The sequence below is a fragment of the Elephas maximus genome, chromosome 4 (assembly GCF_024166365.1).
Source record: "Elephas maximus indicus isolate mEleMax1 chromosome 4, mEleMax1 primary haplotype, whole genome shotgun sequence".
NCBI lineage: Eukaryota > Metazoa > Chordata > Mammalia > Proboscidea > Elephantidae > Elephas > Elephas maximus.
Window position 1 is genome coordinate 142,236,431 of NC_064822.1, and position 16,241 is coordinate 142,252,671.

At 34.3% G+C, this 16,241-nt stretch overlaps 1 protein-coding gene across 3 annotated transcripts in view; it reads right to left on the bottom strand.

Moving 5' to 3' along the window:
• The window catches only part of PPP1R12A (protein phosphatase 1 regulatory subunit 12A), a 173,154-nt gene that overhangs the window by 62,585 nt on the left and 94,328 nt on the right, over nt 1–16,241 (bottom strand). For all 3 annotated transcript variants that reach the window (XM_049885166.1, XM_049885167.1, XM_049885164.1), the window contains exons 4-5: nt 10,886–11,045; nt 6,501–6,645 (exon numbers count right to left, since the gene is read on the bottom strand). In XM_049885166.1, coding sequence (XP_049741123.1) covers nt 6,501–6,645; nt 10,886–11,045 — 305 coding nt within the window. The remainder of the gene's footprint in view (nt 1–6,500; nt 6,646–10,885; nt 11,046–16,241) is intronic.

The following is a 16,241-nucleotide window of genomic DNA, read 5'->3' on the forward strand; positions in this document are numbered from 1 at the left end:
ATTTCCATGCAAATTGTTCAGTGGTATCAGTTACATTTATTACAGTGTATCAACATTCTCTTTGTGTTCTGTTTGTTTGATTCCTTTCCAGTACTCTAGTTTCCCTGCCCCCTTATATTCTCATCTTTGCGGTTAGGAAAGTGTTGACCTTTTGGTCTCAGGTTGATGGTTTTTAAGTAGGACACCAATCTTGTGGGTTATATCTGTTATTTTGTGTGCCACTCTACTATTTCGCTAAAAGGTGATCTCAGGGGATTTAAAGAGTGTTTTAGCGCATTAGTCTCAGGGGGTCCTCTGTCCTTTACTGTTACAGTTTGTCTGGCTTATTCTTATTTTTATAAGAATTTAAGTTCTCCATATTTTTCTCTCATTCTAGCCAGGACCAAGTATTGTGACCACAGTTACAATGGTCAGTGGTGACAGCTGGGCACCATTTAGTTCTGATCCCAGGGCAGATGAGGTTGTGTCTCTAGCTTAAAGTTCAGTCAGCCAAAGGGGAGATTTAGAAAGGTTAAAAAATTTGTCAAGATAAATAATCTATTTGTATTCACTGTGGAAAAGGGAAATTTCAAAGAGCTGTTGACCAAACATTGTAATAATTTTTTCCTACTGTCTGTACAAGTCTTTATAGTTAACTCTACTGGTCCAAGTTTCTAAAATGTTGAAAGTTCATTATTTAAAATATATTCTCTTTCATATGTTGACTAGTATATGATTCTTTTTCAGAAAAATTTATTTTTTCAACTAGAAAATATATCATCCTAAAAGGAAGTTCAAGTTTCTTTCATTAACAGTATTTGCATATTCATAACAAAGTCAGAATATGTAGATTAGTTGTTGTTAACTGATACCAAGTCAGCTCCCAACTCATGGCAACTCCATGCACAACAGGACTGGACCACTGTGATCCACAGAATTTCCACTGGCTGATTTTCGGAAGTAGATCGCCAGGCCTTTCTTCCTAGTCTGTCTTATTCTGGAAGTTCCACTGCAACTTGTTCAGCATCACAGAAACATACAAGACTCCAATGACAGATATAGGTGTTGGTTACACTTGATGTGCACTGGCCAGGAACCAAACATGGGTCTCCTGCATGGAAGGAGAGAATTCTACCACTGAACTACATTAACTATTCCATTTAAAAACAAACTACAATCCTGAACTCTACTCCAGCACAGGATGCTGACGTTTACTCGTAAAAGGGTTACATTTCCAATCACTATAAAACTTACTATAATCTACCCAATACCCGAGAGCCAGTTTTTCCCTTGCCTATTTATGAAATAAAAGGTTTATGAAGTATATCTTAAAAGTACATAAAATGTTACTTCGTCAAGATAGGAAAGTGTGTGAATTTGAAATTTACAAGATTGAAAGACACTTCTTATATCTGCCTTTTCTTCCTAGAAAGTCTTCCTCGTAGGAATTTAAGAGACAAGTCTGTCCTTTCCCACCTGGTCCAAGAAAAAAAGTTGTAACTTTTAATACTCTTTTTTTCCATTTTAACTTTGAGTAACAGAAGCCAGGAATTAAATTCCTGAAAAACGAATTGCTCTGAAATAAAATAGCTGGCTTGAAATTTTAAGGTGCCTTTTAGATTCATAATATATGTTAATTCCAGTTTTGCTTTATCCTCTCTTTGTATCATCAAGTTCTACAAGGTTACAAATACAAAGTTAAGTTTACAAGTAAGCTGTGCTCAAGATCATGTTTTACTGTGGAAATAAGTTTTTTAAAAAATATTATTTTAAGAACTTATTAAATCTTCTCATGAATGAAATACCCCACCTTGAAATTATTTTTGTTTTGAACTGTAATTAAATCGTAAGCAGCAGTTAAATGCAGTGGGGGTTGTTTTAATAAGGAATTTTCCTTTTTAAGAATACGAGATTGGATTTTCTGACTTTCTCTCTTGATAAATGAGTCTACTTTGCAAACAGCAGCTGAGAGAGAAGAAGAACTAGCGTAAAATGTAGGCTATAAACAGAGAAAAGTTTCTAATTTCAAAAAATCAAACTCATCAACTTAACTCAATAACTTAACCATGCTCTTTAAACAGTCTGGAGTACAATTATGAAGCTAATAATTGTAAAATTATAAACTACTTGAATCTTGACCACCATAAGGCTACTCTGCTTCACTACCTATGTACAAAACAATGCAGCATAAAGCGAAGTCATACAAGGCACCCAGGAAAGAGCTGAGGAGGACACACTGCTGGGGTATGAGAAAAATAGGAGAACTCTGTCAATGAGGAGAACTATGTTAAAAAAAAAAAAAAAAAGACTGCTTAATATCATTTTAACACATCTGGTCATTATACCAGAGCCACAGTAGAGCCATATTTAAGTCTAACTTCATAGTCTCTTCATTCTTTCCTCATGTCTCTTAACTACATCACTTTTGCAGATATGATCTCTCCCTTCACCTTCACAACAACCAATGAAGTAATCAGGACAAGCATTGTTATGATTCCTACTGTACAGATGAGGAAACCCAGGCTCTGATGCTATGTTATTTGCCTAAGGTCATGTAGGTAATGAAGGGAAAGTGGGACTAGAATCTAGGTCTCTACTACGCTAGAATATCATTTTACCTTTACAGGAAGTAAGGCTAACCTCAGACAGAACCAGAAAAAAAATCCTTTGTGTCCATATAAGAAGAGAAACAACTTTGTTATTCATTTGAATCTTTACAATGACAGGTTATCTAGCTAAAAACTTTCTGCTAATCATTGTGATAATGCACTAGGAGAAAATTCCAACTAGAAGGGCATCCTAGTTAATATACATACTCTTATTGACTATTTCACTATCTGACATTTTGTATTTATGACAATAGTAAAAAATCTACTGCCTGACTACCTTGTGCATTAATGACTTATCTGGCAGTAAACGCATGAGGTGCGAGATGACAGTAAAGATGGCTGTAATGGTTAAGGTTATGGGTCACCGTGGCTGGGCCATGATTCTCAGTGGTCTGGTGGTTATGTAACAATATAGTCCTCCTCCATTTTCACGTAACATGATTTTTGAGTAATGAGCTAGTCTTTGGAGCCTAACCATGTCATTAAGTGAGGAGTGGGTGTATTTAAGAATGGATGATATTAGGGTATGTTCTAATAACATTTTTCTAGTAAATTAAGAAAGCAAAGTCAATATTTTTATCCTTAAAGTTTTTATCACAATTTATAATAATGAATTAAAATGAGAGCAAATGTGCATTAAAGTTATCTATTAAGTTAAAGAAATGAGACAGAAACCTCTATTTTAGAACATCTTCCTCATTCTCATGTAGAAAGATTTTCAAATGTTCTATGATGTGATTTGTTGTATTTTCTAAATTATACATTTCCCCAAATTACATTTTCTATTACGAAATTATTCATCCAAACTGATAGTATCTTAGTTACATTTCTTTGATTTCATTTTTAAAAGAACTTGAGTAAAAATTTTCAATGTACAAATACTAAAGAAGATATCAAATGACAACAAATTCATATGTAACATCAATAGATAGTTTTATACAGTAAAAGGTAATTTATTTTGTTTAAACATGAAGTATAACATATTGTTATAAAATGTCATCAGTATTATTATAACTTCAAATTGGCCAACGGAAACAAACATAAAAGAAAGCCTAACAAATATAGACACAATTATATTGAAATTCTAAAAATTAAGAGAAAAGTCTTACAAAAATAAAACATCTTTCATTATTAAAAGTTTAAAAAAATATTATCAGATACCTATGACAAAAGGATGCTATATATGTTATGTAGCTCCTCACATTAAAAAATGTCTTTAGAATCTTTTTTTTTTAAAAAAAATCTTTTGATTAAAAAAATAAAAATCACATTTTTATAACTTAAGAAGAATTAGTGTATCTGGAAAAAAATGAGAAAACTAAAACTAAGAAAAATTTGCAGGAGAATTTAGTAGAATAAAAAGAACACTTAATTTAAAAGAACTTAGGAAAAATCACTCAACTTCCCTAATCATGTCCAGATTCTGAAAACTTAGATAACTTAAGATTACTAAAAAAAATTAGCATTAGACAGTATTAAAAAAAAAAAAAAATTTTTTTTTTTAACGTGAGAAAAAGTTGAAAACTGTAAATCTCTAAGGAAATATTTGGCACAACTCTGTTAAGATCACATAGAAGAGTCGTATAATTATAGCCTGAGGGGATTAAAACATTAAATAAAATTTAGGGAAATATAAGAAGTGAATAGTATAGTAATGTAGAAACAAAAGGATATAAAGTCAATTTTATATGTATTTTCTCCTAGAGCAGAATTATGATGACTTGTATAGCACAGGAATTAGACAATTACAGAACAGATGCAAGATAATCTTTTTTCATACGTAGTATATATACCCTATGAAGCAGTTCTACTCTGTCCTACAGGGTTGCTATGAGTTGGAATCGACTCGGCAGCAATGGGCTTTTTGGTTTAAATATCCTGTATGTTTTACTAGCAAACTGATTTAGCAGAGGAAACAAATGTGTAAACTAGGAGGTGTTTTAATCCTTTTGGAAAACCATTTCAATTAATAAGCTTATCTCTTCTTGGTCCATATCTGGAGGTCATTATCCATCACTGAATGAACCATGTGAACAGGTGAGTAGCCTTTAGGCGGTGAAGTTTGGGAGAAAGACAGGAATGCAGACTACAGTTCAGGAGGTACCAGGTGCTAACTAAGGTATCAACTAATTTCTTCAGAAAAATTCCAACTGCAGGCGGGAATTTCTATACAGAGGGAAAGGAAATAGAAATTTTAAAGCTAAAATTAGCTAGCCTTTTACTTAAAATTAGACAGTATCAACATTTGTCTTCTAAGGCTAAATGACTACAAAACAGAAAGCAAAAACAATAGAGAAAACAAATTATAGAAAGTTTTGACTAAAAATTTAGATCAAGGTTTTCTGTACTTACATGTAAGTACAAACCTATACTTACAAATGGATCATTCTCAAACATTTTTTATCTTGACTTTCCTGAAGATGTTAATCACTTCCTATGACTTGATGGTACTGGGTATGATTTTCTTGTCTGCACATTTCTTATAGATAAAATACACTTGTGAATCGGTTAACAAAATATATATCTAGGACTCTACCCCAGAAATAGCAAAGAAGTTCAGAGGGCATGAGGTATATCAAACTGACTATCCTCCTTTTGCAGCTCCCCAGTTAGAAATCAGTTACCAGAACAAGCAGCACCAGCATACCACCCCATATTAATGAACACGATAGAATTAGACAGCCCCATTTAAATTAAGATGAGATCATTTTAGGAACCTCTGCTAAGTAATTTACCACAATCTCCTATGAAATGCAATATACCAGGGAAATTCTGTGGAAAGTCAGGGGTTATGCAGCTCACTAGAGGAGACATGTTTTGAACTCTCCAATAAGGATTGCTTAGATTCCTATCATCTACTAACATGGAGTGGGAGGGGACTAGCAGGAACACTGGTGACACTGATGATTGACTGATGGCATCTGAGAGGAAGCAGATGAGACAAATCTAATCTAATAAGAAACTTAACATTCCTGAATCTTTTAATGAATATATATTTATATATATAAAAACACGCAAGACATTCACTCCTTCCTCCTTCTACCTGTTGTTGTTAGCTGCCGTCGAGGTGGTCCCCGACTCATGGCAAACCCATGCACAACGGGATCGGACTGTTGTGATCCATAGGGTTTTTATAGACTGATTTTTTAGAAGTAGGATCACCAAGCTTTTCATCCTAGTTTGTCTTAGTCTGGAAGCTCTGCTGAAACCTGCCAACCACCACAGCAACACAGAAGCGTCCACTGACTATGCTTAAGATGCACTGGCCAGGAATTGAATCTGGGTCTCCAGGACGGAAGGCGCCAATTCTACTACTGAACCACCATTGCCCTCTCTTTCTACCTAACTGGGTGATATTAAGTAAATCATTTGCCCCACTAAACTGTTTTTTCATTTGTAAAACTAGAAAGACTAGATGTTGAGTTGAATCTCTATAGTCTTATCTGGTATAAAACTTTGATTTCTACTATCTTCACTGCTATAAGAGCCCACTACTGATGCAGCCTAAGAAATTGCTATAAGCAAGCTAGTAAGAGTATATTGGCTTCAGAAAATTAGAACCACCCTTCAACATATGCTCTAACTCACAGTGATGGCAGAAAACACTCAGGTAGAAATACAAAATTTTCTTAATTTATGAATTCCTAAAAATATATTATCAATGGAAGTAGCAAAATCTACTCTATATGTATGACACTATGATTACTGAAAGGGTAATATTTCTTTCTTATTTGAACAAGACAAGGTACCACTTTCAGGTAGGTGAAAATGACTTAAACCATTAATTAATAATAAAAATCAGTTAATTGAAAAATGTTGATAAAACTTAAATACAAGTATATAATTTATATTCTTATAACAGCTAAGGCTAAAATTATTATTCTTAAAATTTAAAATGTTTTAAAATCCTACCACTTTGTTGACCATCTCCATATCACACAGATTGTCCACTAAAATTCGACATGCTTCTTCTTTACCCCAATGAGCTGCAGCATGAAGAGGTGTCCAGCCATCATAATCTTTAATATTAACATCATAGCCTGCCTGTATTAAAAGTCTGAAGAAATTATGGTAAATTAGATAAATAATTAAAATCTAGAAATGAGCAAGCATGATCAACAACTTAATACCATGCAAGTTAACCAAAATTTGCAGTATATATTCTTGTCATAGTTTAAACCACCCTCCCCTCAATAATTTAACTTGGGCAAATAGAAAGTAATTCTCAGAAAACACTGGAAAGAGGATTTTGAGTCACTGCCATAATATTTCATTCAGTTTTAATTTGTAATGACTATTAGTCTTATGATTCAGTGTGACACTAACTAATCCTTGTTAATATGACTTGCAGTTAAAATTTTTACAGGGAAGGCCTATAATTTTTCAAGGTGAGACCAAAAGCTATGGGATCAATTTGCATATAAAACTCATTTATTACAGAGGCTATCCTCAAGACTGGCGTAGCGGTTAAAGGGTTGGCAGTTCGAATCTGCCAGGTGCTCCTCGGAAACTCTATGGAACAGTTCTACTCTGTTCTATAGGGTGGCTATGACTCAGAATCAACTCTACAGCACTGGGTTTGGGTTATCCTCAAGACAGCTATATGATATATCGCCTCTGGCTAAACGTGTTCTAAAAAATCCTGGTATCAAACAAGCATACTTTGTAGTGTTTTTGTTGACATGCAGTTGAAGCGCTGGTTTGTTGACACCTTTCTTAAACCTTTATGATCTACCATGGGAAATTTTCAAAGGGGAATGACAACCTGACTGTCAGGAACAAAACAAAGCAAAACAAATAATCCAAGGGGTTGGATCTACTTTTCCGCAGCAGTAGAAAGCAGATATTCTAATCATCAACAAAGCTAGAAAACAGGAATACTTTTTAATACATTGCAGAGTTGCATAAATTATGTTAGTATGCCCTTCTAACTGTATACTGGCATCAATCTTTATTTTGTTTAGAAAATTAAGCTCACAAAGAGCAAAGAATGGGTCTATAAATTACACGCAGCACAGCCCCCCCCACACAGACGAACACTAAATTACTTTGACTTAGGAAATCTGGTTGGCCTTTACCTTACTTTCCAAATGCTGAACTTGAAGAGGCCTTCTTTTTACCTACAGGAGGTGGTAGTGACAGCTAACATATAACCCTTCATTTATGTTTCAAGAACTGATACTCTGTATCTAACAATATTTAAAGCAGCTGTACCTAACCCTGGCTCCATAATAAAATAGTCTGAAGAGCTGGTTAAAAATACAGATTCCTTTGTAAACGTTCACTTGAAGCTCAATAAAAGTTAAAAAAAAAAAAAAAAAAATACAGATTCCCCAGCTTCAGCCTAGTGTTACTGAATTAATCAGCAAACAGCAAATTAAGACATAGGCCCTATTAATCTGTATTTTTTGTAAGTCTCCCATATGATTCTTATATCACTTTCCTAGGACCTGTCTGTAGGCCAGCACTTAACAGCCACTGATCTAAATAACAGGCTAACGGAGATTTATCAGAACCTTTTTATTAAGAGAGGCAGAAGTAATACTGGAATATAAGATAATAAAAACACATCTTTCCATTAGGAAATAAGAATCATAATAATAATAAATATCCTGAGCAACATAAAATTATAAGCATTTAGGAGTCTGTGTGGAAAGGGAAGAGAGAGTTTGGATGGTAGGTTCAGTTTTTTCAACAAGCATCTGGCTGTCTGTATATGCCCGGTACTACAAGGATCTTAAAAAAATAAGGCGCAGTATCTTTATTCAAGGAGCTTCCAATGCAAGACAAAAGTTAAAAAAAAAACAAACCCCTCACAGACAGGTTTTGTGATGGTGACGCACAAGATACAACAGGAGTACAGAAGTGAAAGCATCAGAATCAAATTGAAGGAAAGTGTGTGTGTGTGTGTGTGTGTGTGTGTGTGTGTGTATGCATGTATGTGTTGGAGATGAGGGTAAGCAGGGAAAGAGTTACATTTGAACCTATTTTTCATTTCATACGACATTATTTATTTTTCATAATATATTCATAAAGTTGAAAAATAAAAAGGGATAGAAGGATATATAGGGAAGTTATAGTCCCACAGCTAACCTTTAGTCAATCAGTTTCCCTTCCCCTCAGATAACCATATGATCAGTTTTGACTGTATCCTTACAAAGAAATTTTATGCATATATAAGCAAATACAAATGTGTTTCTGTTTTCATACATACATATGACACATGTTTTTGTCCTAGGTTTTAATAACATATACTTAATAAAACATCTTAGTGCTCTTTCTGTATCAATATAAAAGATTTCCCGTTCCTTTTAATTGCAGAATATTCAGAGTATTCCAGTGAAAAGTTGTACCATAATTTTTTCAACCATTCTCCTACTCACATTATGAGAATGCTGCCTGCACACACCTTATTTGTGTGAATGAGAATATTTGTTAAAAAACATTCCTAGAGACAGTATTGTTAAGCCAAAGAATAACTGTTACTTTGACAGAATATGTTCAATTGTAATGTACTTTCACCAGTAACGTAAGAGTGCCTTTCCCTGACTTCTTCACTAACAGTGTGCCAAACGTTTTGATCTTTGCCAACATGACAGATGAAAAACGGTGACCCGTTGTGGCTTTACTGCATTTATTGTGAATGAAGTTGAACATGTTTTTCATATGCTTATGGCCCTGAACTGAGTCAAAGGATCAAAAGAAATAAGCCAGTTGAAGAGATGGTGGAGAGAAGGCATCTAGACAGAGAGAAAAGCACGTGTTACGATATGACAGAACTTCAAGCATGTACGTACTCGAAGTAATGTGTGCCTGAGGTGCAATGGTGGCAGCTTAGCTTAAAAAGGCTGACAGTGGCAAGATGACAAAGGGTCTTCCACGATTAGCTGAGGAGTCTGAAATTTATCCTGAAATCTACTGAGAACCCTAATGAAGGATTTTAAGAGCTGGGATAACCTAATTACAATGACCACACTGACCACATGGAAGCAGTCTAGAAACGAGTTTTAGGATGAAAGCCAGTACTCATATATATTCTTAGAGAAACTAAAATTTTAGTAAATAATACTTATGTTTATTATATGTAATACTCTAGTATTTTCTATTCCTTTCTGTTTGTTAAAAGCTAGTGGCAACTCACTAAGTTCATTTCACAACCAACTAACGGGTTTGAAAAGTTTTAGATCACAGTGGGAAACAAATGTGGGAAGAAGGAAACCGATTAAAAAACAACTATACTATTTTATGAGAAAGCTTAAGTTATTAAAGTGAGAGTAGAGATAGAGGAAACTTGGCAACAGCTGACTCACTTAAACATCTTCACTGTTTTAGTGATGAGAGAAGATAACGAGAACAAGTTCATACTAAAAGCTCAAGTGGAACAAAGCAATACAAAGAGTGCACGAGATTTTTGCTGAGGGCCTTATTTATGTACTGAATTATTTTTTGCATACAGCTAAAAACACAAATACCCCTGCACTGCATGAGTAAAAATAAATACATGACATTTATTGTTCCACGGAAATTTGCTGATCATATATACGCCTCTGTATAGTCCATGATGCTATGGCTTGATGTTTAACATTATGCTAATAGCACTCTAGGTTCCTCGATGGCACAAATGGTTTCTGCTCATCTATTAACCTAAAGGTTGGTGGTGTGAACTCACTCAGCGATGCCAGAGAAGAAAGGCCTGGTGATGTGCTTCTGTAAAGATTATAGCCAAGAAAGTCCTATGGAGCAGCTCTACTCTAACAAATGGGGTAACCAGAAACCAAAATTGACTCAACAGTAACAGGTTTGGTTTTTGGTTTCTAACAGCACTCTGAATTCTAGTGTTGATGTGGTGAAAAGAAAACTATTTTAGATAAATTAAATGTTAGGTAGGAATCAAGCTCTCAAAATCTGATGGTACATTTATGTCATATATACATGCAGGACATTGTTCTTACCCTCAGGAATAAGAGTTAGTCAAGCTAAGAACCTTAAAATGACCAATAATTTATTAGCTCAGATGGTAACATATAATGGTTGACTGGCATTTAAATTTAACTTATTGGAAAATTACAACTGAAAACAACAGGCAGGATAATCAAAAGTTGAGAGTGAAAGAAAGAACATCAGAAACAAATGCAAAAATATTCAAGGCAGTTCCTTTTTTCCTGAAAATGGACATTAAATAACTCTTTTATAAAGCTGTTTCAAAATAATGTTTGTGGGAATCTTAACAAAAAGAACAGTGAAGTAAAGAAAACAAATCCAGGTAGAAAAACGGCTCTGTAAAAAACAATACTTACTTTAAAACTTCTGTATAGCCTTTAGCAGCTGCTACATGAAGTGCTGTACCTCCAGACTTTGCATGTCGGACATCATTTATGTGACCACTGTTTAACCACTGTCTTGCATCTCTAAGCATTATCCGTTCTTCTTCCTTTCGAGCTGCTTCTATATCAACCCCTGATAAAATGAGACACTTGTTTTAATTTGTTACTTATAGAGAATGCTTCTTGTTATGCTGAGAAATAAAATTATTCAAAACATTTCAAATTTAAATGAACATTAAAAATGAAATTATATTGTTAAAAAATGAGGTGCCTGTAACAAGCTGGTTGAATAAAGAATGTGGAATGTTGTAGGTATTTTATTAGCCTTTTCTAATGATTATTTTTGGCCCCATAATATTATTTTGTTTTTGTTTTTCTCCTATCTCTTTTGATAACTCCTTTGGTCTCCTAAGTACACACCTACAACTTTACCCAAAGTACGCACTTTAAAAAAAAAAAAAAAACCATATGTGAATAGATCTCAAATTTCCTATTGCTTTGACCAGCTTTCTGAACTCTAGTCTAGTAGGTACAAATGTCTATCAAATACTTCAATTTGGAGGTCCTGTCTTCATCTAAAATTTACCAGACCTTAAAACAGATAATTTTTTTTTAACAAACTCCCCTCACTTTTCTAATATAATACATTTTCCATACCATTAGTATTAGTTTCATACTTTTAATAACAGGTATGCAGATATTCCTTCATTTGAAAGCATTATTATAAGTACTGTACTAGGTTGAGGTGATAAGAATGGGAAAAATACAAAAAGGAACAGGACACTCTAGTTCCTACCTTTGAATAGCTCAACATCTTGCGGAAAAAATTAAAATAGAAAAGATATTACAGTTCTTCCTGAATGGTTTCCTGTTGTCTTATGGCTTCAATTCCTGCCTAATAAACAGTACATAACACAATGCATTTATAATCTGCCTTACCTTAGGTGGCTATATGATTATTAAAGGTAACGATATTGCCTTTTTATCTTGTATGCCAACTGCCTGGCAGAACATCTGACATAAAGTAAAATGGATCAGTAAATGTTTACTAAATGAGTAATAATATATATAAATTCTCTGCCAAGACCTCGCTCCTAAAATTCAGATCTATATATCCAACTATCTGCTAGACAGACTTTTTCCATTCATTTATTCATACATTCATTTAGTATATGTATTGTCTCCTATGTGTGAGGTACTTTATTAGGTGCTATGGGTACAGAAGTAGACTGGCATTTTTCTGTGAAGAAAAATAAAGTAGGGTAAAACACCTGAGAGTAATAAGAAGAGGCTGATATTTAATACAGGTCGGTAAAAAAAAAAGTCTCTTTGACAAGATGACATTACAGCAGAGAAACAAAGGAAGTGAATAAGAGCCATGCTATTATCTGGGAGACTATTCCTGGCAGAGGGAGGTGCCAGTAGGTTCTGAAGTGGGAGCCTGCTTGTCATTATCTTCTATATTTAGAAGGTCAGGCTGTCTACAGAGTGGTGAGGAGTTTGGCTTTTACTCTGAGTGAGAAAGTCATTGGAGGGATGAAGTTGAGGAGGCTGACATGATCTGACTCAATTTAAGAGTAGAAACAGGGGTATCTATTTGGGGGCTATTGCAATAATCCAGATAAGAGATGATGGTGACTTGCGCTAGACTGGTAGCACTGAAGGTAGTAAAGTAGTTGGATTCTGGATTCTTCAAGGCACACCAAGAGAATTTGCTGCTAGTCTGGGTGAAGGAGAAAATGAGAAAGAAGTCCAGGTAAATCAAAAGTTTTTAGCCTAAGCAACTGGAAAACTTAGATGGCCATTTAGTTTTAGAAATGTAAAGTTTGGGATGCCTAATAGGTATCCAGTCAGAGGTATCAAGTAGTTAGTCGGATATCCAAGCCTAGAGAAGAACAGAAAAGATGTTGAGACTAGTTTTTTGAATTAAAAAATTTCATCATCTTCCTTCTCTACAAAAAATTTTCAATAGCTGCTCACCTACTATAAGACAAAGACCAAGGCCTTTAGTGTAGCAGACAGAGCCTTTTATGATTTGGTCTTAATGTATTTTTAACCTTATCTCCAGTCTTTCTCCTCTACCGTCACCCATTATTCTAACCATCCAGACCTCCACAAACGTTCCCAAAGGCATCAGGCTTCTGTGCTCTAGTGTAAACTATTATCCTCTACTTGGAATGTTTTCCTACCTTATCTGCTTAGGAAAGTATTACTTATCCTTCAAGATACAATTCAACTGAACCTTGATTTTAAAAAGGTAGTTCCTAACTTAAAAATACTTAAAAAACACATGGAGGTTAAGTCATCTTCAGACTAGAGATTTTACTAATTACAACATTTGAAAGAAACATAAGATTTTCCAAATAGACTTTATAAAAATTCAGTTCTATACACTATAGAACATAATGAACATGAACCTACTATAATTTTTATAAAAATAAAATTTCCATAATGTATCAAAAAACTTTCTTCCTTATAGAAAACAGAAGAGGTAATCAAAAGATAATCAGTCCACCTTATTTAAGATGCCTTCTAATGTTATTCATAAAAAAATTATAAAGCTGTAATTATAGCCCTCTCACTAACCTTAATAACTTTTTTACTAAATGATTTGTCTCAGATGAATCTATTTTATTTTCTTATGCATTATTCTGTTACTTTTAAATTTTGAAACTCCATTACCTTCATCATTATTGTCTTTACTATCTTAAAAATCTGACTTTTATTGTCTTTTACTATTATAAATTTACCTCTGAATTTGAAATAAAAAACATTTACTTTGCAACTGCTGGATTGATCCTATTTCACGCTATTTTTATCAAATTACAAAGCAATTACCGTTTTTTGCTTCCAAATTATGCTCATGTATGGACTTTTTTTTTTTTTTTAATCTAAATTGAAAGTTAAGGCATGTGTGAGGTATAAACTTCACATATGTGAGGGGAAATTTCTTATGTTTAAGAAAATTACGTTAGAAAAGAAAAATTTTCCTGTTCCTTAAAAAAAAAATCTGTAAATACTACAGATTAGAGTCTCTAGAAGGAGTCCCGGTGGTATAATGGTTAAATGCTCAGCTGTCAACAGAAAGGTTGGCAGTTTGAACCCACCCAGAGGCTCTGTAGGGGAAATACCTGGCGATCTATTCCAGCAAAGACTGAAAAAAAGAAAAAACAAAAAACAAAAACCCACTGCCCTCAAGTTGATTCTGATTCATACCAACCCTATAAGACAGAGTAGAATTGCCCCGTAGGGTTTCCAAGGCTGTAAATCTTTACGAAAGCAGGCTGATATATCTTTCTCATGCGGAGCGGCTGGTGCGTTCTAACCACCAACCTTTCAGTTAGCAGTTGAGCACTTTAACCATTGCGCCATCAGGTTCCCTTCTGTAAAGATTGCACACTAGAAAACTGAATGGGGCAGTTGTACTCTGTTACTTGGGATTACTCTGAGTCAAAACTGATTTGACAGTATCCAACAATAACAGTAGTCTATTTATTGACCACACTTAATTAAAAACAAAACAAAACAAAAAAACCCAACACAACTCATTGTACTATATATTAGGAGGCCTGTTTTCTAATTTCAGTCTTGTGCCTAACTGGCTAGTGACCTTGGGAAAACCTTAACTTCTTTGAATATCAGTATAACAGGTTAAGAACACAGATATTAACTTAGACTAGCTGGGTTTGATTTCCTGATCTGTCACTTAGTAGCTGTATCACCCTGGGCAAGACAGTTAATCTATGCTTCATTTTCTGTATGTGTGGTGGTGGTACTGTTAGGTGCCAATGAGTTGATTCCAACTGATAGTAACAGAACAAGACACTGCCCAGTCCTGCACCATCCTCATTATCGTTGCTATGTTTGAGCTCATTGTTGCAGCCACTGTGTCAATCCACCTAATTAAGGGTCTTCCATGATTTTGCTGACCCTCTATTTTACAAATCGTGATATCCTTCTCCAGGGACCGATTCCTCCTGACAACATGTCCAAGGTATTTGAGATGAAGTCTTTCCATCCTTGTCTCTAAGGAGCATTGTGACTGTACTTCTTCCAAGACAGATTTGTTTGTTCTTCTGGCAGTCCATGGTATAGTCATTATTCTTCACCAAAACCACAATTCAAAAGCATTAGTTCTTCTTTGGTCTTCCTTATTCATTGTCTAGCTATCCATGCATATGAGACACCTGACAACACCTCCAACTGTATGTGTAAGATGAGGGTAATAATAGTACCTACCCCATAGAGTTGTTGTGGGGATTAAATTAATATATATATTTATAAATCTATAAAGTGCTTAGATCAGGTGTAAACACTAATGTGTTAACTATTATCAGCTCTAAAACTCTATGATTATTCTTGCTTTATGGTCTACAGAAAGAAAATCTTATAATGCATTTAACTGATCCTTAATTCACCTGCTAAAACTGTAAAGTTGTTAAATAATGAAAATGACACAAAACTAAATTGGATAACCAAATATGATAAAGTGATTAGACTATTTAGAATCTATTACTACTACTTAAAATCAGTACATATTAGACCGAAATGTAGGTAAGAGAAAATAAAATTAAAATTTGGCCAGGTAATCATTAACTTTTTATGGAAAGGGAAGAGTCCCCAGATAAATAAAGTACTACTGAAGAAGAATACAGCAGGAGGGTTTGCACTACCTGACCTCAGAACTTACTATACAGCTACGGTAGCCAAAATGGTTTGGTGCCGGTAAAACAACAGATACACTGACCAATGGAACATAATCAAGAACCCAGGTGTAAATCCATCTACCTATGATCACGTGATCTTTGACAAGGGCCCAAAGTCCACCAAATGGGGAAAAGACAGTCTTTTTAACAAACGGTGCTGGCAAAACTGGATGTCCACCTGCAAAAAATGAAACAGGACCCATACCTCACACCATACACAAAAACTAATTCAAAATGGATCAGAGACCTAAATATAAAACCCAAAACAGTAAAGATGATAGAGAAAAAACAGGATCAACACTAGAGGCCCTAACACACAGCATTAACAGACTATAAACCATAACTAACAAAATACAAACTCGAAAAAATAAGCTAAGTAACTGAGATCTTCTAAAAATTAAACACTTATGATCATCACAAAATTCATCAAAAGAGTAAGAGAACCTACAGACTGGGAAAGAAAATTTTTGCTACAACAAATTTGACAAAAGTCTAATCTCTAAAATCTATAGGAAAATCCAATACCTCTCTAACAAAAAGACAAATAATCCAATTAAAAAATGGGGAAAAGAAATGAATAGACACTTCATCAAAAAAGACACTCAAGCAGAAAACAGACACAT